General features: G+C 42.7%; 2 protein-coding genes across 2 annotated transcripts in view; one reads left to right on the forward strand and one right to left on the reverse strand.

Moving 5' to 3' along the window:
* UBE2K (ubiquitin conjugating enzyme E2 K) overlaps positions 1–18,606 on the reverse strand; it is a 49,573-nt gene extending 30,967 nt beyond the window's left edge. The window contains exon 1 of the mRNA XM_075091641.1: positions 18,020–18,606. Within this exon, the coding sequence (XP_074947742.1) occupies positions 18,020–18,193 (174 nt within the window). The 5' untranslated portion in view covers positions 18,194–18,606. The remainder of the gene's footprint in view (positions 1–18,019) is intronic.
* The window catches only part of SMIM14 (small integral membrane protein 14), a 59,547-nt gene continuing 50,168 nt past the window's right edge, over positions 17,092–26,470 (forward strand). The window contains exon 1 of the mRNA XM_075091647.1: positions 17,092–17,299. The gene's annotated coding sequence lies outside the window, so the exon portion shown is untranslated. The remainder of the gene's footprint in view (positions 17,300–26,470) is intronic.

A 26,470-nucleotide genomic window follows, 5' to 3' on the forward strand; every position in this document is an offset into this window, starting at 1 on the left:
GAAATATTGAGGTCTAAAATTATTGATTCCTGCCCCAGTCACAAAGAACTACCAAAGCAAGAGGTCATAGTTCAATATTTTGGAAGTATTCCTTCAGACACACTCCAGCTTAAAAGCCAGAATCAAGTGCATCTCCAGAGCCTGAGCTTGTTATTAAGAGAAGCAGAAATGTCACATCATAGCCGTGACTGTGGTAATTAAGTATATACACTGCACTACCAATTGAGATCAGCAGATCAGATTTGCTTTCTCAGAGAGGGCTCTTGCTGACCTTAAAAGCACAGAGCTCCGCCCACCTATGAAACAATCTATTTGGGGCAGGGCAAGAAGAGAAGAAACAAGTCTGTCTAAAGCACATTAAAGAGCAGTTTTCCTAGATAAGGTCAATACAAAGAAACACATTTTCTTAAAATGCTCTCACATTCTTTGACTACACTATCAATTTCAGTCTTGAAGTTCTTCCACATTTCACATTCTATTCCATCTCACTGCATTCACATATATTTTCTAGAGTTATGCCTGTTTTAATAAAAATATGTGAGACTTTTGCACACTAACTTTCATATTTACTGGTCAATACTATGTTAATACGTAACTTGTATTTTAACGTATCTAAGGAACTACAAATATGAATTCTGTAGTACCACTAACAGACTCAGACTAGAATTTTCATATTTATCAGCTTAACTTATTAACTACATCTTCATAAGACTCTTTAACAAAATGTCTTAACAAGAGACCAAACCTGTGCCAACCTTAAAATTCTGTATTGCACACATTTACATACAAGAACAATACCGAGAGGGCATTTTTTCAGTCAGATCACAAAACATCAAATATTGAAAACATCTTCATTTTGCAAGAGTTCTACCTGGACATCACAAGTTTCAGTAAAACTTCTTTTATTTAAGGTGTCTAAATACTGGTTCTTCCTAATGTTCAGCTGTTAAAACATAATTCTACCAAAAAAACGTGAGAGAGAGTACTTCCACAGCAACTTAAGCCAGTCTAAGAGCTGCCAAGGTTCTACTTTCCTCCTGGTCCCAGTAGAACTAATGTAAAGGAGGGGGGAGGATTTTGTGCAAGTGTTCATACAACTCCGCAGCAGAAATCTGAATTAAAACTATCTTAGTAAGAAACTTCCTTCATTTTAACCCAACTCCCTGATTAGATTCACCACAAACATTGCAAGTAAGAGAAGGGGCACAGAAGTGGGAAGAGACCAGGCTGCAGGAGGAACATGACACTGCTTCTTGGTACTGCCTTAGGACAACTTGAAAAAAAATTGAAACTTCAGCTCTAGCATCTAAACTATTTCTGACAAAATCGTTGTGTCAGTCACGCACACACAGAGGTGTCACTGACACAGCTGTGCTGGCATAAGCCCTAAGTGCAGTTATACAATCATTACTTGTCTCACTAAGGGATAGTGCAGTTAAACCGGTAAAGCTGTGCCACGAAAGCTGTGTACATAACAGCATATTTACACTCCCATACTGGTCTAAGGGCCCCTACACAGTCATAGGCTCTAACTATGCAAGGTATTTACAGTACCTAGGAGCATTAATCATGGGCAGGAGTTGCCCAAATCTAATCTGAGTGACACTGAGATACTCAACATCAGAACGGGCACAGTTCAAGGGACTCCTGTTCTGGATAAGCCCATTCAGGAAAGCCTAAACAAACAATTTTCCAGGAATGCAAGATGCATTTTCCTTATCTTTTTACATACAGTTCTGTCTGATGCAGAACTACAAACCCTGCAGAAAAAGTATGCTTTAATAATCAGTTTGAACGACACTTTTATTAGTTATAAACACACAAAACTATTTGATGCAGATTCTGCAGGCAATTCTTTAAGTTTACCCTACTTAGGTTGCTAGTAATTCTACATATAAAGGAATCACAGGATTCAGCTCATTTTAAATCGATTATGCTAATTCACTCAGTCCCAGAGCTTGAAGACTTGCAGAAATAGCTCAGAACAGTTTTTCTGTACTGGCTTCCCACATGGACACCCTTATTCCAAAGTGGAAGGGCTTAACTAACACCATGAAGGCTCTAAGAGATTCCAGAAAGGGAGCAAATACAACACATACCATGATTTCTATTTATATATGCTACCTTATTTCACAATAGCCTCCTGTACTTAAACACATCCTAACATGGCATAAACATAAGACTTTCTCACAGTTCATTTTCAGCCAAAAATAAAAAGTGACATATATTTGGCTTATTTAGCTTGAGTTAAACTACCTATTTAAGTAAAACATGGACTAAAGCATTTGTGGGTTTGGGGTTCCACCCCCCCCTTCATAAAACACTGTACAAACATACTTCAGAATCTGAACACGTCACCTTAAACTTTTATTTTCTAAAGTAATTAGACTTTTTTCTAAAGTAATTAGACTTATACAATCATTAGTCTCTCCTTTCCCAATGAACTGTTGATCTTACTAGCTATTAATGAATAGAAATGATGAAATAATGAACACAAATTAGTTGTCTGTTGTCACAAGACAAATAGGAAAAGGTAGACAGGACAGCCCCTATTAGCATTCCAACAGAATGACACACAGGATGAGCTCAGCTCTTAGACGTGAACATAGCCAAATTGGAGTTATACCATATGACTGAGTTTTATGGTGTCCAATAAAACATAAGAGCCGAATGAAGCATCTTCTGTAGCCAGGGATATTCACAACATCATTCGAAGACTAGAGAGGAGCAACCCATGGGCCTCAGTATAATTCTGTTACAACATACTAGAATAACAGAGATCTGGTCCTCCAACAAGGGTATTTTTGCTGCTCACAGAGGTACTTTATTTATTATGTAGATACTATTTTATTAAATACTCATGACAAGCACATTCGAGTGTTCCCATTTCAAATATTACAAGTATTAACACTGACATAATCTGATGGGAAAACGCTAGATAAGTCAGGAGTGCAAAAGTGGACTATATCCCTCAAGTGCCTTAAAGAATACTATTTCTCAAAACTCACACTCTCTGCCATAAGAGCTAAATTGTTTATTTTCCTTATCTAAACTGCAGCAAAGTTTTACTGAGTTTGTCAGAGACAAAAAGATAGTCTGCATATTAAAGATAAGGTTTAACCAAAAGCACCTTCTCAATTTAATACCAGCAGCAATTATTAGTGTAAAAGTGATGAAGAATAGTAATGACAACAATCCTTACTAGGATTATAAAACAAGCTAGAAACCATTTAAGAGGTCAACAATTTAAGAACTACACTAAGTACTTGCACTAGTTTAACAAGTTTAATGCAGCTGAAAGACCATTAGACAACACAGGATTGGACTGTTAATCAGCACTTTCCTGCTGTTTATAGTTACACAAATTTACTATGATAGAAAGTTAACTTCATTTAAATTTTATACTGAGTAAAATGAACTAACCTTAGGACTCCTACACTTCTTTCATATTAAAGCCAAACTCCTGAAAACAAGCACAGAAGAATGAATGGGAGACTGGGAAGTTTAAAGTATTGGCTAATTCCTACTATCCCATAAGTCCATGAATAGTTGTCGTCAGAAGGCACCACATGGTAGCTGCGGCCTAACCCCTAATCCTAAACTGACTAACCCAGTCCTGTAAATAGCAGCTGCTCTCTTTCCTCAGGTTTCTAAGAGATTACCAAAGACAACCAAATGAGCCCAACTCCAATGGAGACCAAGATATTTTCTGTTTTCCACTTACTCCCAAAATCTTAAGGATTCTGCCAACTGATATGTAGACCATTCACTAGAACTCTGGGCTCAACTGGATACACATTATCATCAAAAAATACCACTAACTGAACACAGGAATGAGCAATAGATCTTGCATTCCCTGCACAAATATTCCCACTACCAATACTTGGCAAACTCATAGCTCGGGCCAAATGATTGCTAACATTATATGTTAAGTATTTTGACTCACCAATTTAAGTAATATTCGTAATACTACTGCTTATTAGTATCTATGTAATACTGACCTTAAAAGTGCAATAATATTATATTCATAGAACTTGAAAAACAGCTACATGGTTCAGATAAACAGACGTAAAACTACAAGTAAACTAATAATTGAGAAAGATCACCTTAGAACAACAAACAGTTTTTATTAAAACTTCCTAGTAAAAGATTCCATTTTGAGCCAACTATTCTTTAGTTACATCATGGTTTAACCTGGCAGGCAGCTAACCACCACGCAGCCATTCATTCACTCCCCCCACTGCAGGATGGGGCAGAGAATTAGAAGAAAGGTTAAACTTGTGGGCTGAGATAAAGACAATTTATTAGGACAGAAAAGGAAGGGAAAATAATAACTAAGAACATACAAAACAAGCGAGACAATACAATTGCTCACCACCCGCTGACTGATGCCCAGCCAGTTCCCAAGCAGTGGTCCTGCCCCTCTGGCCAGTCCCCCCCAGGTTTTTGTTCAGCATGTCATATGGGATGGAACATCCCTTTGGTCAGTTGGAGTCAGCTGTCCTGGCTGCGCCCCCTCCAAGCTTTCTGTGCACCCCCTGCATCCTTGCTGGTGGGGCAGTACAAGAAGCTGAAAAATCCTTGATTTAGTGTAGGCACTGCTCAGCAACAACTAAAACATCAGTGTGTTATTAACATTATTCTCATCCTAAACTCAAAACACAACGCTATACCAGCTACTAGGAAGAAAATTAACTCTGTCCCAGCCAAAAACAGGACAATATCCACCCCTTGTTCTATACCATATACATAATTCTCTCGTCCTACCCTTTCCAGTACATCCCAATTAATCACCACCACCTTTCCTGTCTTGTGATATATACACACAGATATCATTCTCCTAGTCTATGGGCCATCCCTCTAAAACATCCATTGAATTCATTTAGTCTGTGACTTTGGGCTCCATCTGTCATAACAGTCCTTCAGGGCAGAAGAGATGGTGTGTGATGTTAGATGGTTGCATGGTGAAGCCAGTTCTGGTTCCATCGTCACTGCACTTTGCTCAGTTTCATCAAAATTCATTCTTCATTAATTTGGGCAATTCTTACTGTAATACCATTGATTTGGCATACAGCAACCATAGTAGTGATTATGTACAGTATTATATAACAATTAACATCATATAATTCAAATCATTAGCTATTTTCACCCAAAATCAAATCCCCTTGAAGTACACATTGGACTTCCCCATTCTTCTGCATCACCCACCAAGTGCATCTAGGTCCTTGAGCAAAAGCAATCCCACAAATAGGTTTACCTTTGCCCTGGGCAGGAATAACCCAGATTGCCTTCCTCAGCATATTTTTAATGTGCACTACAGGGACTTTATCCCCTTCTACAGTATGTAGAAGTTTTGACTGGGCAGGGACAGCTCAACTGGCAGATGCTCTAGTGTTGACTAACCAGGTGGCTTTTGCTAAACGTGTATCCCAGCATTTGAATGTCCCAGCACCCACTGCTCTCACTGTAGTCTTTAACAATCCACTGTATCATTCGATTTTCCCAGAAGCTGGTGCATCATATTCATATTCAATGTGTTAAGTGATACACCCACTCAATGTCATGTTCTTTAGCCCAGGTGTCTATGAGGTTGTTTTGGAAATGAGCGTGACTCAGTTCTTTCTGGGGTGCCATGTTGCCATAAGACTTGCTTTTCAAAGCCTGGGATAGTGTTCCAGGTGGTGGCATGGGGCACAGGATACTCTTCCAGCCATTCGGTGGATGCTTCTACCATTGTAAGCAGATGCCGCTTGCCTTGGCGGGTTTGTGGGTGTGTGATATAGTCAATCTGCCAGGCCTCTCCACAATTATATTTCAGACATCGTCCCCCATACCACATAGGCTTTTCCCGCTTGGCTTGCTTGACTGCAGTGCACATTTCACATTCATGGATAACCTGTGCAATACTGTCCATGGTCAACTCAACCCCTCGATCACGAGCCAATCTGTATATTGCATCTCTTGATGGCCTGAGATGTCATGGGCCCACCAAGCTAGAAATAGTTCACCCTTATGCTGCCAGTCCAGATCCACCTCAGCGACTTCAATCGTAGCAGCCTCATCTACCTGCTGATTGCTTCAATGTTCTTCAGTGGCCTGACTCTTAGGTACATGAGCATCCACGTGATGTATTTTACAACCAGGTTCTCTACCCGGGCAGCAATATCTTGCCATAATGTGGCAGCCCAGATGGGTTTGCCTCTGCACTGCCAATTGTTCTGCTTCCATTGCTGTAACCACCCGCACAGGGCATTTGCCACTATCCATGAATCAGTATAGAGATAGAGCGCTGGCCACTTTTCCCGTTCAGCAATGTCTAAGGCCAGCTGGATGGCCTTTACCTCTGCAAACTGGCTCGATTCACCTTCTCCTTCAGCAGTTTCTGCAACTTGTTGTATAGGACTCCATACAGCAGCCTTCCATCTCCGGTGCTTTCCCACAAGACGACAGGACCCATCAGTGAACAAGGCATATTGCTTCTCATTTTCTGCCAGTTTATTATACAGTGGGGCCTCTTCAGCACGTGTCACCTCCTCTGGTGATATTCCAAAATCTTTGCCTTCTGGCCAGTCCATGATCACTACCAAGATTCCTGGGCAACTGGGGTATCCTATTTGAGCCCGTTGGGTGATCAGTGCAGCCCATGTACTCCATGTAGCATCAGCTGCATGGTGCTTAGAAGGGACCCTCCCTTTGAACACCCAGCCCAGCACCAGCAGTCAGGGTGCCAGGAGCAGCTGTGCCTCAGTACCCACCACTTCTGAAGCAGCTCAAACCCCTTCATACGCTGCCAATATCTCTTTGTGAGTTGGAGTACGGCGGGCCTCAGATCCTCTGTATCCCCAACTCCAAAACCCTAGGGTTGACCTTGAGCCTCCCCTGATACTTTCTGCCAGAGGCTCCAGATAGGGCCATTCTCCCTGGCTGCGGTGTAGAGCACATTTTTCCACATCTTGTCCTGCCTGGACTGGCCCAAGAGCTACTGCATGAACTATCTCCTGTTTAATTTGTTCAAAGGCTTGTCGTTGCTCAGGGCCCCATTTGAAATCATTTTTCTTCCACGTCACTTGATAGAGAGGGCTTACAATCAGACAATAATCTGGAATATGCATTCTCCAAAAACCCACAAAGCCTAGCAAAAAGGAAACACAAGCTTTTTTTAGCTGATAGAGACATGGCTGTTATTTTGTTCATCACATCCACTAGAATCTGACGACATCCATCTTGCCATTTTAGTCCCCAAAACTGGATCTCCTGTGCAGGTCCCTTGACCTTACTTTGTTTTATGGCAAAACCAGCCTTCAGAAGGATTTGGGCTATCTTCTTCCCTTTCTGAAAAACTTCTGCTGCTGTGTTGCCCCATTCAACAATGCCATCAATGTATTGTAGGTGTTCGGGAGCCTCACCCTGTTCCAGTGCAGTCTGGATCAGTCCGGATCAGTCCATGGCAACTGGCAGTGCTGTGTTTCCACCCCATGGGCAGTTGATTCCAGGTGTACTGGACACCCCTCCAAGTGAAAGCAAACTGTGGCCTGTACTCTGCTGCCAGAGGGATTGAGAAGAATGCATTAGCAGTATGAGTTGTGGCATACCACTCGGCTGCCTTGGACTCCAGTTCTTATTGAAGTTCTAGCATGTCTGGCACAGCAGCACTCAATGGTGGAGTGACTTCGTTCAGGCCATGATAGCCTTTTGTTATCCTCCACTCAACTTCCGCGCTGGCCTTATGGGACTGTTAAAAGGTAAGCAGGTCTTATTGGTCACTCCTTGGCTCTCCAGTCAATGAATGAGCTCATGGATGGGAATCAGGGAATCTCGGTTGGTGCGACGTTGCTGCCAGTGCACAGTTGTGGTGGCCATCAGCATCTGTTGTTCTTTGACTTTCAGCAACCCCACAATGGAAGGGTCCTTCAAGAGGCCAGGCAAGGTAGACAGCTGTTTAGTTTCCTCCAGCAGCTATACCAAAAGCCCACCAGTACGCTTTTGGGTCCTTAAAATACCCTATCCTGAGGCAGTCTATGCCAAGGATGCACAGAGCCTCTGGACAAGTCACAATGGGGTTCTTTTGCCACTCATTCCTGGTTAGGCTCACTTCAGTCTAACTGAATACAGTTAGCTGTTGGGAACACCCTGTCACTCCAGAAATAGAGACAGGTTCTGCCCCTGTATAGATTGATGGCATTAGGGTGCACTGTGCACTGGTGTCCACTAGAGCCTTATACTCCTGTGGGTCTGATGTGCCAGGCCATCTAATCCACACAGTCCAGCAAATCCCATTGTCCCTTTCCCCCACCCGACTTGAGGCAGGGCCCCTCTGGACCTGGTCATAGTATTCGCCATTCACTTCTTGTAAATACAAAGAAGTCGTCCCTTTGTTAAGATCAGAAGCGAGATCAGCCCTTCTACTCTGTCTGGGGACCTGCCCACTGGAAACTGGAACAGCAATTTTCCTGGAAGAACCCTCTTTTGTCACTGTTTTTCCTTGCAACTCACATACCCATGCCTCTAGGGTCAAGGTAGATTTGCCATCCCACCTCCTCATGTCCTTTCTATGGCCACACAGGTAAAACCACAGGATGACCCATGATGTGTATCCACTATATCCTCTCTCTTGAACAGATGGATGCTTACTCTTAACAGCCAATATATTGGTCTGTACAGGTGGCGAGTAGGGCATACCCACTTTGAATTGCTGGAATTCCTGGGACAGTTTCTCCACAGCCAAGACACAGGCCCATAGGCAGGAAGAAAGACTTTCTTTGTATTGCCAGAGTTGGCCAGACAATTCATCCATCATTTGTTCATCTTTCCAGGTCAGTATTGCCAATGGGTCGGCATATTATGATGGCATACTCTGCACAAACTTCCACCACATGGGTTGTATACACCTGACTTCATCTGGATCTTTGGATAACTGCTCATTGACCAGGTCATCACAAATCTGCAGCACACCTAAATCCCTCAGGTACCAGATACCTCTCTCCATGGTGGTCCACTTGCCTGGGTGACATACAACATCTTCCTTGAAGGGATACCTTTCCTTCACACCTGACAGAAGTCACCTCCAGAGGCTGAGGACTTGCGCCCCTTTTCCAATCACTTTGTCAATGCCCCCTTCCCTAGAAAGGGATGTTGCTTTGCTTTCCTATCTTCTAATTCCAGGCTACTGGCCCCATTACCCCAGCATCAGAGCAGCCAGGTGATCATTTGTTTGCCTGGATGATGGCTGAAATCTTTCTGCATATCTTGCAGTTCACTCAGGAATATGGATTGGGTAGTTACCGCCTCGTTTATGAGTTCTGCCTCTTCCTCCTCCTCTTCTTATGACGGCCTTACTTCAGAGTAACCTGCCTCATCCACTCCTTCCTCCTTCTTAGTAGGGGTTTATTCCCTTACTAAATGAGCTGACTTTCACATCTAGTATTTCTTCTTGTAATTAGGGGCGACTGATACCAGCACAGGTTGGTTCTCTGGTTCAGCTGCAACGCCTGTCACCAGGGTTGGAGTAGCAGCACTGCCTGTTGTTTTGTTGTCAGATCCTGAAACCTTCTCTTCCCCTTGGGGGTACTTAATAGTGTTGAACAGGGCTCGGTAGGCATAGGCCAAGACCCAGCATGTGAGTGACTTGTGTTTCTCTGGAACTGCCAGGGTGACAGCATACTACTTCCAGTATTTTACTAGTTTTTCAGGATTCTGCACTTGTTCGGGGGTGAAGTTCCAAAACACTTGAGGTGCCCGCTGTCCTAGGTACTTGCCCGTACTGTCACACATACCTTGCCACTCAACTATCCAGCCTTCGGACAGATCTCTAGGTGGTATTCTTAAATAGTTGTTTAACTTCAAACAAGACCTGAAACACATTCAGGAGTCATAGCAATAGGAGCATGTTGGTTTGAACATCCCATGGATATTAAAAATTCTCCAGAGCTGTTGTAACTAGCCTAAAAGATAATGGGAAGGGGAAAGAGTGGGGAAAAGTCTTCCCCTTTGTCTCTCCCATAAATTGGCCTCCGAGGAGCAAATGTAAGAAGTGTTAATATATTATTAGTTTCTAAGAGATGGTTCCCAAGTTATAGAGATGACAGCAATGCTGAGTACAAATACCAGATTAGTCTCATGACCAGTAATTTTATCATATCATAAACAAGTGTTACCCAGCACAGCAAAATGATAACCTTAATCCAGTCCCCAGTGGTCATAAACAGCATAACAGGGAATATATGCAGCAAGTAAGGTGTTACAGAACACAATTCTGAGAGCAAATAAATCAATATTGCAACCAGCGGCTATTAACCTAATAATGAATGCTTATAACAAATTTGTTTTAACATGCTCTGGTCAAATGTGTCATTACCTCAACCCTTTGAGCCCCAACTGAGCATGAAAAAGGATTGTCATGGCTTAACCCCAGCCAGCAACTAACCACCCTACAGCTGTTCTATCTCTCCCCCCACAGCAGGATGGGGCAGAGAATTGGAAAAAAGGTAAAACTTGTGGGCTGAGATAAAGACAATTTATTAGGACAGAAAAGGAAGGGAAAATAATAACTATGATAAAAGAACATACAAAACAAGCGAGACAATACAATTGCTCACCACCCGCTGACTGATGCCCAGCCAGTTCCCAAGCAGTGGTCCTGCCCCTCTGGCCAGTCCCCCCAGGTTTTTGTTCAGCATGTCATATGGAATGGAACATCCCTTTGGTCAGTTGGAGTCAGCTGTCCTGGCTGCGCCCCCTCCAAGCTTTCTGTGCACCCCCTGCATCCTTGCTGGTGGGGCAGTACAAGAAGCTGAAAAATCCTTGACATCAGTGTGTTACCAATATTATTCTCATACTAAATCCAAACACAGCACTATACCAGCTACTAGGAAGAAAATTAACTCTGTCCCAGCCAAAACCAAGACAAGTTACCATAGAAGTGACTTACAGAGAAACTCCTTTGAAGGCACAGATCTACAGATCCGTTCTGCATTATTTTCCAATAAGAACTGGAAGATATAACCAAACACACCATAGACTGACTTAAGAAAACCAACAATGCATAGTAATGGCATTTCAGTATCCTGCTTATATAATTACAGGAAACGGGTGTAAATCTTGTCCTGCCTAAAATCATAGGCATGGCTTGAAATACACAGTTGACAAAATTCTTTTTGGCAATGTACGAAGGATCTCACAAAGTACTATTTTAAAGTTAAGATGATCTTCACATTTCAGAGGAACACAGCCTAAAGAAGCATTATGGATCTCCTATCTGTTCTACCCCTGAACTTTTTCAACCTAAAAATCCTGACAGCTTTGCATCTACCAGAAAAACCCAGCCTCTGATTTGAAGAGGATTCATTATTGTAAGACAATAGCGGAAACCTCTGAACTAAAGAGTCTACTTTAAAATTCTTCAGTTGGTTTACACGGAAAGTTTTACCAGGTGTGGCAAGAGAGTTTGAGCCTCTGTCTGTACATTTTCTTTCACAAACAGAAAAACCACAGTCATTAAAAAACAAACCTATGCTGGAGAAATATAACATAAGAAGAGACACCTGGGTGGCCTCTAGTCCTATGTCCTGCTCAAAGGGGGCCCAACAAGAGCAGGTTGCTCAAGAAATTGTTGAGTTTTGAAAATATCCAATGATAGAGATTCCACAATCTTTCTGTTCAATCTGTTTAAATGTCTGACTACATCATGGTAATTTTTCTTCCCAGCGTCTAGTCAGAATTTCCCACATTCCAGCTGTGTCTCTCATCCTATCCCCCAACACTTCTGAGACAAAACCGGCTCTTCTCCAGAGCCTCTCATTAGGTACTTGTGGATGACATGAAGATGTCTCAACAATGTCAGTTCTCTCCTCTCCTTGCACATTATGTGCTCCAGCCCCTTAGCCACCTTGATGGTGTTCTGCTGGATTCATGCCAGTATATCAATGTCCTACACCAGAAAGCCCAAAACTGGGCGCAATACACCCAGATACAGTCTCATAAGCATGGAATAGAGGTGAAGAATCACTTCTCACAACCCACTGACTATATTGCTAATGCAGCCCAGAATGTGGTTGGGCTTCTTTGCCACAAAAGTGCTGCTGAATCATGTCCAACTTGCTCTCCAGTAGGTCACGCAGGTCTTTTCCTGCTAGCCTGCTTTGTTTCCAGTCAGTCTCCAGTCTGTATATACTGATACATGGTGTTATTTCCTCCCAGATGCAGGACATGGTACCTACCTCTGTTGAACTTCAAAAGGTTCCTGTCAGCCCATTAATTTCTCCATCCCTCTGCATAGCAGCCCTGCGCTCCAATTCACTGACACCCACACACACCACTTTTTATCATATGCAAGCCTTCTGAAAGGCTGAACAGAGACTGGTACCAACATAATAATGTCAGCTAAAAAGTTCTCATCTTTACACCTTTTAATTAGCCAGGCACGCTCTAGCTTTATTCACACAAACAGTCCCACTGCACTCGCTAAACTTCTAATGACTTCAGTGAGGCTATTCTTACGAATCAGAAGTTAAGCATATGTATTGCCAGAAAATGGACACCGTTTAAAAAAAAGAAAAGAATCTTGCTGATTCAGAAGCCATAATAGAAGACATCTCATTCTTATATATCTGCATTGGCTCTACATGATAAATGGGAAGAAAAGCATCCACAATTTTCAACAGGCCCTTCTGGTAACACTAAAGCATAATTACTACTGAAAATTTCCATGTTAGTGGATGAACTTCTAGCACCCAAGACTGCCCAAGTACAAACCAAAGTAATGAAGTTTTCCTGAGCCTGAAGATTAAATGCTTACGGCTTTTCCAAAAAGCAAGAAAATTTCAGAGAAGCCACTTAGCATCTTACTGGATGGAGGCCTGTCACTAGTGGTGTTCCCCACCGCTAGTCTGTGCTGGGTCCAGTCCCGTTCAACATATTCATCAATGAACTGGATGATGGGATAGAGTGTAACCTCTGCAAATTTGCTGATGATACCAAGCTGGGAGGAGTGGCTGATACATCAGAAGGCTGTGCTGCCATCCAGTGAGACCTGGACAGGCTGGAGAGCTGGGCTGAGGGGAACCTGATGAAATTCAACAAGAGCAAGTGCAAGGTCCTGCACCTGGGGAGGAACAACCCCATGCACCAGTACAGGCTGGGGGCTGAACTACTGCAAAGCAGCTCTGTTGAGAAGGACCTGGGAGTGTTGGTGGACAGCAAGTTGACCATGAGCCGGCAATATGCCCTTGTGCCCAATGGTATCCTGGGCTGCATTAAAAGGAGTGTGGCCAGCAGGTTGAGAGAGGTTATCCTCCCCCTCTACTCTGCCCTAGTGAGACCACATTTGGAGTGCTGTGTCCAGTTTTGGGCCCTCCAGTTTAAGAAGGACGTGGAACTCCTTGAGCAAGTCCAGCGGAGAGTTACCAAGATGATCAGGGGACTGGAGCATCTCCCGTATGAGGAAAGGCCAAGAGACTTGGGTTTGTTTAGCCTGGCCAAGAGAAGGCTGAGGGGGGATTTCATCAATACCTATAAATATCTAAAGGGTGGGTGTCAGGACAATGGGATTGGACTCTCTTCAATAGTGTCCAACGACAGGCCAAGGGGCATCGGGCACAAGTTGGAACACAGGAAGTTCCACTTCAATATGTGGAATCTTTCCTGTGAGGGTGACAGAGCAGTGGAACTGGTTGCCCAGGGAGGTTGCAGAGTCTCCTTCCCTGGAGACAGTCAAAACCCACCTGGATGCATTCCTGTGCCCCCTGCTCTGGGTGTGCCTGCTCAAGCAGGGGGGTTGGACAAGATGATCTCCAGAGGTCCCTTCTAACCCCTACCATTCTGTGATACTATAAACTGACACAAATCACATGACAACTAAAGGCAATGATAAAAGCAGACACCAGAGCTGCTCACTAGAGCCCTAAAAGCCTAAGAAGCGACATGGCATGGCAGACTACTGTTACCTTTTCCTCCTCCCTTTCTCCTGCAAATCACAAAACAACATAGTGGACTCCAAAACAAATATCCACTTCCCCCTTGGAAATTAAATCCTTCAAGTTTTGCCATTAACCTAGTGTCTCCATGTGAATGGTATTTTGGATTCAAGCAAGTCACAAATGTTAACTTCTACTTCAGATATCTGCTCATGCAGATATTCATATTCCATAACTGTCGTTGAGTTATTCTCAGGTCTACCCTGGTTTACCTCCCATGCAGATAAATCCCTGCCTCTTGATATTCTTAAGAGAAGAACATTTTGTGGTAGAGATACCAGCAACCCTCTCCTTGCTATGAGGAAGCTATGTTTTACCCAATGTGTTACCCTCAGTTCCAGAGTAGTTGTTTTACTCTAAGGTATCTATTAGCCTCTGACTTACAGATGGCCAGAAAACACCTTACATTTCCACAAAATAAAAGAAACCGGATGGCCAATTAAACATTGATTCCTTCAATGCTACCATAGCATAATTTCTTTAATGCGCAACACCAATGCTCTATTAAAATTGAAGACAAGTCACGCAATGTTTAACACACCTGATTAACTACAACCACTTCTCAGCATCAGTCTTCAAGTGACCACAAGATTTTTTTTAACATATTTCTATTCCTTTTTAAATGCCAGGCAGATTCTCTCTCATAAGATAGCTGCTTAAAAACAGAGAGCAGGTAAGGATTTGGCTATCCACTGCAGCATTCCAGTAACTCTATTCTGAAATAATAGCAGCTAACCTTCACCAAAGCCTTCTCCCAATTATCAAAAGTGGATACTATTCTCTCTCCACCTATTTATTGGTTTCTCCATCATGCTGCAGCCTCATACTTTTGTTCAAAGTATGTTTTGTGGCTTTAGTGTTTCAGCCCAAAAAACCAACAAGATAACAGATTAATTAAATTACAGAACAAGAAAAGAAATAAAGTTGAGCAACTGATGCCTTAACCAGACTACGATTTGTAGTATGATCTGATTTTAATATACTGCTTACTCATTTTAGAATTTTAATACAAGCAGACTACAGTACCCTTAACACATATTTAATCAAGTTACTACCTAGGCTAAGTTCTCAGCTTCATCTTTGTCAGAGATGCAGTACCTCATCTACCCTTAGCATTTTAAAGCCTCTTCCACACACAAAGGTAAAAAGCTTTATTTAAATCATACTTTGGAGAACACTTCTGACAAAGAAACTGTCATTAGTTTCATCTATTTAATTCAAATATTAAAGAGATGCAAAACTACAAGCATCTCTCTTAAATACACAATATCCTACTTCTTAAGTTAATGATTAGGCCTTGTAATAAAACTAGAAATAATAAAGCAAGCAGAGCAAAAAACGCTGCTGCTGTGCAAGTGTGAAAAGACATTAAATGCTTTCCCAAAATACACAAGAAGCCCCAGACTCAACTTATAAAAATTAAAAATCCTTCATCTCTCATCTGTAAACCAGAGAACAAAATAGCCTAAAATTCACATTTCAGTGATTTCCCAAAAATGCCATTTAAGTCAAGGATACAAAGCACTAAGTAATATGCAACGTATATTTAGTCATATGAATGGGAACGATCCATAGCATCCTTGTCCAGATGCACAGATCCTTATCCACAGCAGGGATAAACACGCTGTTTAGAACTCTTTCTTCACCAATATTTAGAAGTGAAATTTGGTCCTTCCAATACATGCTTCAAATGCAGAAAGATTAATTGCCATCGAGCTGCTCCCTATTAAAAATGCTTCTGGTTCCACCACTATTTCAGCCCAAAGGTGAGTACTAGAAGACAGAGAATAAACTTCCTATGTAGTTTTACCAAGTGTCCCTGTCCCCTCCCCCAGGCATTTGTGCTCATACTGCACCTGCAAGGAAGCAGGGGGGCTGCTCTTCATGTTCAGGTGTAGCTCAAAGCATCACATCAAGAACAATTTAGGTGCAGATAATGCAAGCCACTTGGCCTTCAGAGGACATAAAACTTCTAAATAACAAATTTAGCATCACCATTCTTGAAAAAGGTTTCTTTTTTTTGAAGAAACAAGGCTTAATCATCATTTTAGTACACAAATCACAGAGGAAAACCCCCCTTTTTTGTCCTCTATGACTTGTAGTACTTAGTTATACCTCCAATTCACCATCTCACTCCCTATGTTTTCATGCTCAGTGGTACTGACATAGTTTGACTGCCCTAGAACGTACAAACATCTACAAAAAACTTTGCTTGCAACTTATATGGCCATTAAGTGATGTGGAAATTTTGCATTCAGTACAGGGGAGTTAGTATATTCTGTAAACAGCAATTTTATACCTACTCCTAATATCAGTATAACACTCATATGTAGCTTGCTAATGGCAGAAAAAAGAAGAAATATCAAACTTTTCTGTATTGTAATTTTAAAATTCCATCATTTTAGCTTCCTAAGAATTGTGGTCTTATTTCTAGGAAGCTCTAGGCAGCTTAAAAGCTATTTCATAATATTACTTATTTCCAACATTCTGTACTGAGCCCTTCAATGCATATACTAAGGAAACAGGAATAGTGAAAAATGTGCTCACTAGATCCAACCTTTACAGGGAGAAAACTCAGCATGGATCTCCCCCAAAGCCTATGTCAGTTAAGGTTTCTTTTTTTCTGCATAAGCAGAAGGAAAGGGTCTTGAAGCCTTTAAACAGCACTTTCAAATAAAGACTTCTTTGTTTCCATAATATCAGCTGGTTATGTGCAGTACAAGGTCTAGGTTTTCTAGCTGTGGTACAAAGGTGTCCACCTAGAAATTTCTGATTTTACATGCAATTCTGTATTTGCTGGCAAAATCAGCCTGGGCTCTGAAAGCAGCTGTAAAACAAGGCCCTTACATTTTTCTAGGGGCTAGCTAAAGCTGCATAGCAACACTTATTTTAAACGCACATCAACTACTGCTACCCTGAACGTGTTTTCCTTGAATCGTTAGTATCTTTAAAAATTTCCCTCTTTATTTTTCCTCTGTGACTATGTCCAGGTTTCCAAAACACCAGCTTTAAGAGTTACATATTCACATTAATATTTTACAAGCATCTAACCTGCATCATCATCTCAAGTAGGACGACAATGACGACACAACCATTAAAACCTATCTGGCTGACGTCCACCAACTAGGATACAGGCACAGCAAAAGCTGTACGGACACACCCCTGCAAACGCTTGCTATACATTCCCCCAAACTGACCAGAACTTATTTCACATCCCCCTGAAAGTAGTCAGCGTCTCTTACAGACCACCACAATCCTTAGAACATACTGTTCGGGGAATGAGATAACGTGATTGAAATGAGTGAGGCTTTAAAAGCATCCACCTGAAGGTGAGTAAGCCTACAGTGGGATAAGGGAAGTTCTATATTAAAGTAACCTAAATACGTAGGGATTTACTTGCAACCCTTTTAAAAATAAGAAAAAAAATTACAAGCACGCTCTGCGGCCTCAGGCCGGGGCTGCCCGAAGGGGTGAGTTCCGGGGATGGGGAAGATCACGGATCCCCACCTCCGCCTCACCACCTCCCGGCCCGCACGGAGCAGCCCCCCCCGCGGCGGAGAGGCAGGCGCGTGGGCCTGGCCGCGCGCGGGCGGCGCGGGCCCGGGGCGCCCCGCGCCGGGCAGTGCAGGGCAGGCCCCACCCCACCCGGCAGCATGCTCCCGGTGCACCGGTGGGACCCTCGCCGGGTGCCGGCCTGCCCGCCCGCCTGGCCTCCTCGGGACGCGCTCCCCCCGCCGCCACCGCACTTCCTGGGCCCGGCCCGCCGGCCCCGCTCCCCCTCTCCGGGCCGCCACTGGGGGAGGGGCTCCGCGGCCCCCTCCTCCCCCCCCTCCCGGCGGCTGGCGGGTCCCGTCTCCCCGGGAATCGCCATTCCCCTCCCCGAGGCCGTGGGACGGGCCCACCCCCAGCACGGGGAGGTGGGGCCGAAGGGGAAGCGGGGTCCCCGCGCAGGCCGGCGGGGCGCCCGCACCGTCCCCCACTGCCCACACTCACGCACACACACACACGGGGAAGGGGGGCAGCGGCACGCTGTAGGGAGAGGCTCTGACCTCCTCGCTCTTCAGCACCTCCTTGAACTCCCGCTTGATCCTCTGCACCGCGATGTTAGCCATCTCCGCAGCGGGCACCGACTCGCCGTGCCTCCCAGCCGGGCCCAGCCAGCTCCACCGCCGCTCTCGCTGGATAACTCCCGGCCCCACCAAAATGGCGCCCGCCCCGAGCATGCGCGCTAGGGCGGCCGGCGCTGCCGCTGCCGCCGCCGCTCAGGAGGGGCCGCCGTGTGCGCGGAGCGGGTACCGGGGTTCCCCGATGATGGGGCTAGGTGCTGGCTGCTGGCGGTGGCAGGCGGTCTCGGCCTTCTTCTCTCCGCTGCCCACGGGGGAAGGATGCCGCCGCCTCCTGAGGAGGCGTGGGGATTTTGCCCCGTTCGCCGCCCGCCCCAGGAGACACCTGCCTGCCGCCCGCCGCGCTGTGGGCCGGGCGGGGTCTTGGCGGCGCCTGGCGACAGCGTGAGGAGAAACGTCCGCGGGCAGAGCCCTGCCGCTGGCGGGGCGCGGGACAGAGCTAGGGTGGTTGTGTTGTGGCTCCTGCCGCCGGCGGCGCCGGCCTCCCCGAGCCGGTACGGCCTTGTGGCCGCAGGGCGCGGCAGCGGGGATCCCTGAGGCATCGGACCCGGAAAGAGGGTGGAGGGGTGCCCTCGGCAGGGCTGAGCCGGGCTGGGGGGTCCGAGGTAGCAGGGGTAAAGTCTGATGTGTCCCTGAGGAAACAGCTGGCTCAAGGAGCAGCTGACGTCGTCTGGTGAAGTCCCTCAGCAAAAATAACCAGCGGGGGTTTCACATGCCTTCAGAATCTGCTCAACCTGCCCCTACAGCAGTTCCTGTGTATTTTTTTCCCCTTGTGCTCGCTGGAGAAAACTGCAGTTCCTTACACATCTCTCTCCTGGCCCAGCTGTTTGCCCTTTTCCTACCCTCACCCTTCCCTCGGAGACCTCCCATGGGGCAGGGGGGAACACGGAGGCCAGGCAGGCCCAGGAGCCCGTGACTCCGAGGAGACAGTGTAAGGAACTGCTGCTTTTTATGGATTCTGCTACAAGATTTTAAAAGTAGAGTAAAAGTGAACGTCACTCCTGTCTAATGGACTGTTACATTTTACTGCAGAAGCAAATGCATCAAGCCACATATTGTGATCTCTCTAGAATACCAGTGACCATCCCTGCTAGCCTGAGATGCGCAAAATACGGTATGGTATAGATAGATCTTCAGAGAGGAACATGAGATTGCATTTGCAACTTTTTTACTTGGGAACTAGAGGCTTTCAAGACATTAAGGTCTATAGAAAGGTTTTATAGTGCCTCCTCTTAGTGATGCAGTGCAGGACAATGTACAACATGGACATGTATCTCAACAAATGTCTGCTTCTGGTATCTGCAGGTGCTGTTTAGTTATCTCCATTAGTACACACAGCATTCTGACTATTATATAACAATGACAATGAAGACAGTATAGGCCCAACCAATAAAAAAAACAAACTGGCAACTATATACAGGTGCATATAGTCCTTTTCCTGTGTGTGTTTACTCTTCCCCTGTGGTTTGACTGGAAAAGGTCTGTTTTTCTGCAAGAATGTTGTACCATGTGCATCTGTTCATTGAATTAGGTCTTCTTTGGACTAAAACTTCTTTATAATGCAATACGCAACACAGTTTTTTGGCTGAGGTTTTCAATACCTTTTTGAGGACCATTTTGCATTAGGCCTGACTTCTTTTTAGTGACTTTTAGTGTGACCTTGGGCCTTCATCTTCAGGATAATTTAGACATCTAAGCCCCACTGATGTGTCTTAAGTTCCTTTTGAGGAGGTAAGCTGTGGCTTCCCTGTGCCTTACGCTCTCACCTGTAAAATAAGGGTAATAACTCTTCTCTGCCTCTTAGAGCTGATAGATAAAAGTTAGGTTTATGGTGTGCTGAGCTCCTATTGAGTACTATAGACAAAAATTATAAGGGTAGTACATAAAATCTCCAGTTAAATGCCTCTTGTCTTTTCAGAAAGCTTATGGAAAGAAGCCGGGCTTCTAATATTCAGAGATTGTCTGAATGGAGTGGAAAACATGACCTTTACAAAGTGTCAGAATCCTTTGTGTTCCTTTGAGTATGCTTGTATGGTATAGGTAGTAGACATCCATTAACAGCCACAGTAAAGGGCAATGATTTTGCCTGGTTTGTATCTAGGTTTGTTTTCATGTGCTTATTTGGATTACAAATGTCAGAGTCTCTTACCACTGAAAGCAAATCAAATTAATATGAATTACTGTATCTCTTTTCCTTAGTATACCCCTCTCCTTTCCCTTGCCCTTAAATAAGCATCCTTCACTTATCTTACAGCTGTTTCATGATCACCATATACTGTGCTAATTTTCTCTTTGGTAAAAGAGAAAGATAGAGAAAGGCTTTCTTGGGGGTAAAACAGAGTAGTGATGAGTTTTGCCAGGGTTAAAATACTGCATAAAAATCTGTACCTTATGTAATCAGCATGCTGGGGTTATTGTATACCTGCTATACTCTTTTATGCTTTACTGTAGTTTACTATTTTACAGAAGACTCGACATTGTTTTAAGCCAGAACAGGGCCATAGACTAGCAGTCTTTGAATAGGTGTTTTGTTTTGGGTTTGATTTGGTTTAGGGTTTGGCGGGGGGGCGTATGAAATAAGAAAATGCTTAGAAAAAATTAGAACATAGCCTCTTTGTATGACTTCAGTGACTTCCATATGACTTCATGATATATTTTATAGTATGTTGATAATATAGTCCTGTGTCTGTCCTCTGAATTAATCTTCAGATTAATTTCATTAATCTTTCACCCTTAGAAAAATCCATAAACAAAATGTAAAACTGTAGTCTGTTGAACATAGCTTACTTTTTGAATGACAAAATTTTGTTGTATACCTGATTTCAGGAGTTTGTTTTGTCATTGATCCCATCATCAATTTAGCCTTATACCTTTTTTCAATATCAGCTTTCACAAACTGGCTACAAATTAGTCTATACTTTTGCCCGTTTGTGTTCATCATGACTAATAGTGTGTGAGATACAATTCTGGGTATCCACGCATTGTTTAGTATGTTTGGCATATTGCTTTGAAACACTTCTGGAAGTGGGAGCAGGAAATACGGTGTATTAAATGGAGTTCAAACTATGTAAGATTATTGCAGGAGGAAAGTTTATAGTAATATCAGTGGTTGTAAGACCTCAGCCCAAACTCAGTCTGGAAAGGCTGCCAATATTCGTTAGCTGATGCTAGGGTAACCAAGTGTCCTAAACACTATATCATTTCTCATGTAACATTATCTATCCTACAACCTCTATATAGGAAACAGTTCCCCACATTTTCATGGAAAAGTGGCTATTGTTCATGCACAAATTGCACATGTTGGACTCGCTGTATATACAGCACAGTCACTGTGTGCATGGTTCATCTGTCCGTGACTATGGATGCCCCCGAACCCCAGTATACTGCCTGGGGACTCCAAGATGCTTATGACAGCACTATGTGTGATCAAATTTCTGTTCTTCAAGTTAAGATTCTGTGTGACCTTTTCTCATTTCCATATTTTTCTAATTTTATTCTGTTCATATCAATAGGATATTTTTCTATTAGAATTACTCAGAGAGAATTTGAAATTATTGAGATTGTTCCCTGAGATTAGAAGAAAATACCATTTTTTAAACTATAACTTTTCAGCATGCAACATTCTGTTCCTCTTTTGCTGCTTTGTGTTTTTGCATAACTGGACTTCCTCCCTCCTCATCTTGGCCCCTTTAGTTTAGAAAAATAAAAAATGTCAGGCTTGATCTTCTCTCATTGTTACTGGATGGTTTCTTATTGGAGAGGAGAGCTGTCCCAAGAGATCTGTATAGTGATTTCAAATATAGAAACACTATAGAAACTTTAGAAACAGGGGTTTGACCTGTAACATATTTTTAATTCTTATTGTGTTTATTTCATGAGGCATCCATACAAGTATAAACTTTACAGGCTGTATTAGTATTAGATGGTGTGCACTTTGCATTCAAATGTTCTTACTCTTATTTATAATAAAGCTTTATAAAAAAAAAAAAGCAACAAATAGTATTCATAAAACTAGGTTATTTTTAAGTTTAACCCTCATTTCCCACCAAACTTACACCTACAGCTCTCTTTCTGTCATCCCAGCTTTTAACAGAGGCCTACACGCCAGAAGTTGTCTTTTCTATCTGCATATCATTTAGCACATTTCAGAGACTATGAAAATAAATTTAGCCTGCACGTTTATTGTCTGTCATATTGTGTTCCTGTTGTGGCAGCGTCTGGATGACTCAACTCATTCCGAAGATTAGCTTTATCATAAAAATAACTAACTGGTTGTGCAAGTTGACCGAGTTCTAAGTTGTCATCTTAACTTTCCTGTTCCTCCTATACGTGCCCACGTCCGGTCGTGTGGACAGGTGTAAGAGTGCCCTCTCCTGGGTGGAACAGGGCAGATGGGCTTGCTCGTGCGAGACGGATCCCGCTGTTGGGGAGGGAGCTCTTTGCCTTACAAAGAGCTCATGACACTGCTGCTGCCTTGTCCGATCTTTCCTTTAAAGCTGTTGAGGAAGAACTTGTAGGAGTTCTGCAGGCAGAAATGCTTAAAACAGTAGAACAGAAATTATTCAGTGTTCCTGGTAGAGAGAAGCAGTATTCGCTCATCATGTCTGCACTTTCCAAATTATATTTCTTATGTCATTAGCAGCTTAAACGTATATGCCTAAAAAGGCAGTAAGTGTACTAACTAAACATCAGAGTCGTCTGAAGTCATCCAGTTTGAATTCATATGATGCAATTCATCTGACTTGGTGGAGTTAGATCAGAAATTAATTCAGCTATTGATTTTACATCAATCAATCTGTGGCTTAAACAAGATCCAGGAAAGTTTTCATTAAATAATGCACATGCAGAATTTTTTTGTGATTTAATAACACCCTATTGTTATTCACTTGTTAAGGGCTTTTATTAGAAACTGACAAGACACCATGGACTTTTCATTAATTTGGTAGCCTAGCGATATCTTCTAAATTAATGTTACATCTAACCTGATGTTTTTGGTAGGAAAAGCTAGACTCAAACAGCCCCAATGCTTTTAAGTCTGTTAGCAAAATTATGGGGTTTTTTAAACTTCCGCTTCTGTGTAGAGGTGTGATTTTCAGCTGGTGGTACATATACCTTGGGATCTAGGGGCTGTTTCATGTGGGTTCATGAAACGAAAAAAAAGAAGAAGAAAAAGTGGCTTCAGCTGTGAGATAGTTCTTGTAATTCTGCAGGAGGTCCCAAGTTTATTAATATTCTTAATAAGTGGGTGTCTACCTTGAAAAATTTGGCATCAGCAGAGTGACAAGTTGACCACAGGGAACTAGAAGCATTTCTTCTGAAGGAAAAGGAGTAAAGCTATACTCCTTTCTTCCTTTTACAAAAAGAAGATAGCAATCTTTTTGAGGGTCTTTGCAAAATGAAAGCAAGCTGGAAACACAGAAATAGAGTTCACAACTTAACATGGCTATCATTATTAGTTTATGAGTATTACATTTGTAAGGGGCGAGATGATTTGGCCAATAATATAAAGCATATAGTCACTGTGCTACATTGTTGCTATATTGTTTTCCACTCAGAAACATTTTCTACCCTAACTGAAGTACCATTTTAAGCATTTTGTATTTCCATCTATTAATCTAATAACTGATAGTACATTATTAAATCTATGTAACTTTATTTAATTAAATATGGCAGTCTTCCTGTCATAGATAGGTACAAAAGGGACTTAAAGCTGCCTTAAAAGGGCAGCTGGACAGCTTTTCCTGGCCAGCTGGACGTCATCTTCTCCTCGTGTCCTTAGGGTTTGTGACTGAATAACAATCCCTGCTATTTTAATAACTATAGGGGCTGAAATCAGATTCAGGCTGATGCTGAGGAAGCCTCCATTTCATAAATGTCATCAGGACAGAAGTATATTGGACGTTGAAGCTGGAAGCTTAAATTTGTTGTTCAGTGCCATGGTAGCCAGGGAAGTACCTAAATACAGCAAGCAGTAAGAGAAGAAGATAAAATGGCATTAATATTTTGGAATGATTGCTTTGGGGATGGCGTTAGGGTCTTTCATGAGGAGAGCTGAGTTTATAATTAGAACTGGAACAGCAAATTATTGTGAAGTGTTAATTAAATTAATATGGGTATCTAGACTAAATAAAAAATAAATCTACTTTCTGTTAGAGGAAAAGTCAATGCAGTCACAGCCTAATTGCACAGCATTGGTAGTGGTCTTTAATTGCCAAAATATTTTTGAATTCCTGAAAGTGTAGATAAGCTAACTGCTGGAAAGCTCATTATGTACAAAGTGTCCAACTGACAGCATGTAGATCAGATTTGGGTCTCCAGCGTGCCTCCACCTGGCTTCCTGCCTTTTCCTTTGAGGAGGCAGACAACACTTATTCAGGGAGTGTATGTTGCAGACTGTCCTCCCACATCACTGCCATGCCTTCTCAGGAGAAAAGGATGTAACTGGACACCTCTTCCTCTTCATCATTTATGTAACCTGAGACACAGAGCCATCAATGCAGGCTGCAAAGCGGTATATGCAACATGGGGATCAAACTCCTGCAGGCAATAGCATTATACAGTACATATGGTCCCAACTCAGAAAGGTTTCCAGCTATAAGAGAATATGGATTAAAAATGTATGAATAACCACAGTATAATACAAGAATATATGCAGTAAAATCAGAAATCTACTGGAAGCCAAACCACAGAGAGAACATACTCCAGCATAGTTTGCATGTTCAATCATTATGAATCCCTTCAATGGTTTCTCTGTTTTGTAAAGCACAAGGCTTTTTAGGGATCCTGAAAGGCAGGAAAATATCATTGCTTTTAATAAAGAAGAGATCTGGAGCTCTTGAATTCAGCTATTATTGCTTGAACAAGCAATTTCCGGATTCTGAGGCTTTTTGAAAATTCTAACTATAATTTGAACTTACTTCTAATGATGGCCATCTTGCTAAACTACAGTATAATCTGTCATGAAGGCACCAAATCCACAACTGATGGAAGTCTTTGGAACTGTCTACAATAAAAATTTACAAAATAGTGATGTTTGTCAGAGATCATCCAGAAAGAGCTCACATGACGGATAATTTATCAAGCTGTATTGCTGTTGATACCATCCTAAAATATCTGCATTTTGGAGACTAGAACAATTTTGTATCAGGAAAAAAAAACATTTTCTATTGATCTTACTACAGTAGAATGCTAATTTAGGCCTAAATCATAAACTCTAAATTACTAGTCACCGTTTAGACCACAGTCATGTAAAAAGTTAACTGAACTGCATTTGAGGTAATAGAAACCAGTAATGACCAATTCAAAAATACAAATTAAGGCAAGCTGATTTTGTTGTTTTCCTAACCTGATTGTCTCCAGTTTGGCCATGTGGCTAGCAAGAACATAGGATCTGGAAAGTTATTAGAGGAGAAAATTGAGGATAAAGTCAGGTTAAACAAACAAGGCTCAAATAGTGTTCTGTTGATGTATAGAGTAAGGTACAGTTTCCCTGAACACAGCAGAAGTAAGCAATTTCTGTGGTCTTCAGACCTCTGTCAGGCACACAATGTTGCACAGAACAGTATCTAGAAAATCCCTACTATTCTATATGTCTTTCTTTTCAGTAGTAGCATTTGCCTTTGTTTAGGTGGAAGACCTAGGTTAGGTGCGAGGAACTTCTTGTCTTGTGCATTCTTCTCAGATGAGGGGTAGAAATTATAGCAGTTTCAGGGAAATATAACCCATCTCATAAAATACCCTGTTACAGCTTTCCCATCTTCCTGATAGAGCACAAAAAGATCACATGGTAAATTGGAAGTTGTCACCTTTTAAAAGCCGGTATTCTTGACTGTATCTTTCTTTCCCCGATTAGAGGTTAGTCATACTGGGAGATAGTCGTGCTGTATGGTTGTCTCTCAGACATCCTAACTCTTAGTCTGAGGAATGTTGTGATGTTGCCCTGTTGGTCCCTTCCCCAAACGTACAGTAGACATAAAAGATAGTAACACTGAATAATGTGTGTGTATGTATATATTTATATACTGTCTTCCTGCACAGGTATTTCTAGGTGTCTTACTATCCCTGTATTTTAATATCACCTATTCCAACTAATTTTACTCCCACTGAAATTGTGGTGACAGTGCTCTGCAGATGTACTGACTCTAGGGTTCCCTCTTGAGTGGCATGGTATCACAGAACCCCAGCATGGTTGAGGTTGGAAGGGATCTCTCAAGATCATCTAGTCCATAGTCCACCCCCCTGTTAAAGCAGGGTCAGCCAGAGCAGGTTGCCCAGCAGAACCATGTCTGTCTGATTTTGAATATCTCTAAGGATGGAGACACCACAGCCCTTCCAGGCAACCTCTGCCAGTGTTCAACCACCATCAGAGTAAAGAAA

The sequence above is a fragment of the Phalacrocorax aristotelis genome, chromosome 4, assembly GCF_949628215.1.
Source record: "Phalacrocorax aristotelis chromosome 4, bGulAri2.1, whole genome shotgun sequence".
NCBI lineage: Eukaryota > Metazoa > Chordata > Aves > Suliformes > Phalacrocoracidae > Phalacrocorax > Phalacrocorax aristotelis.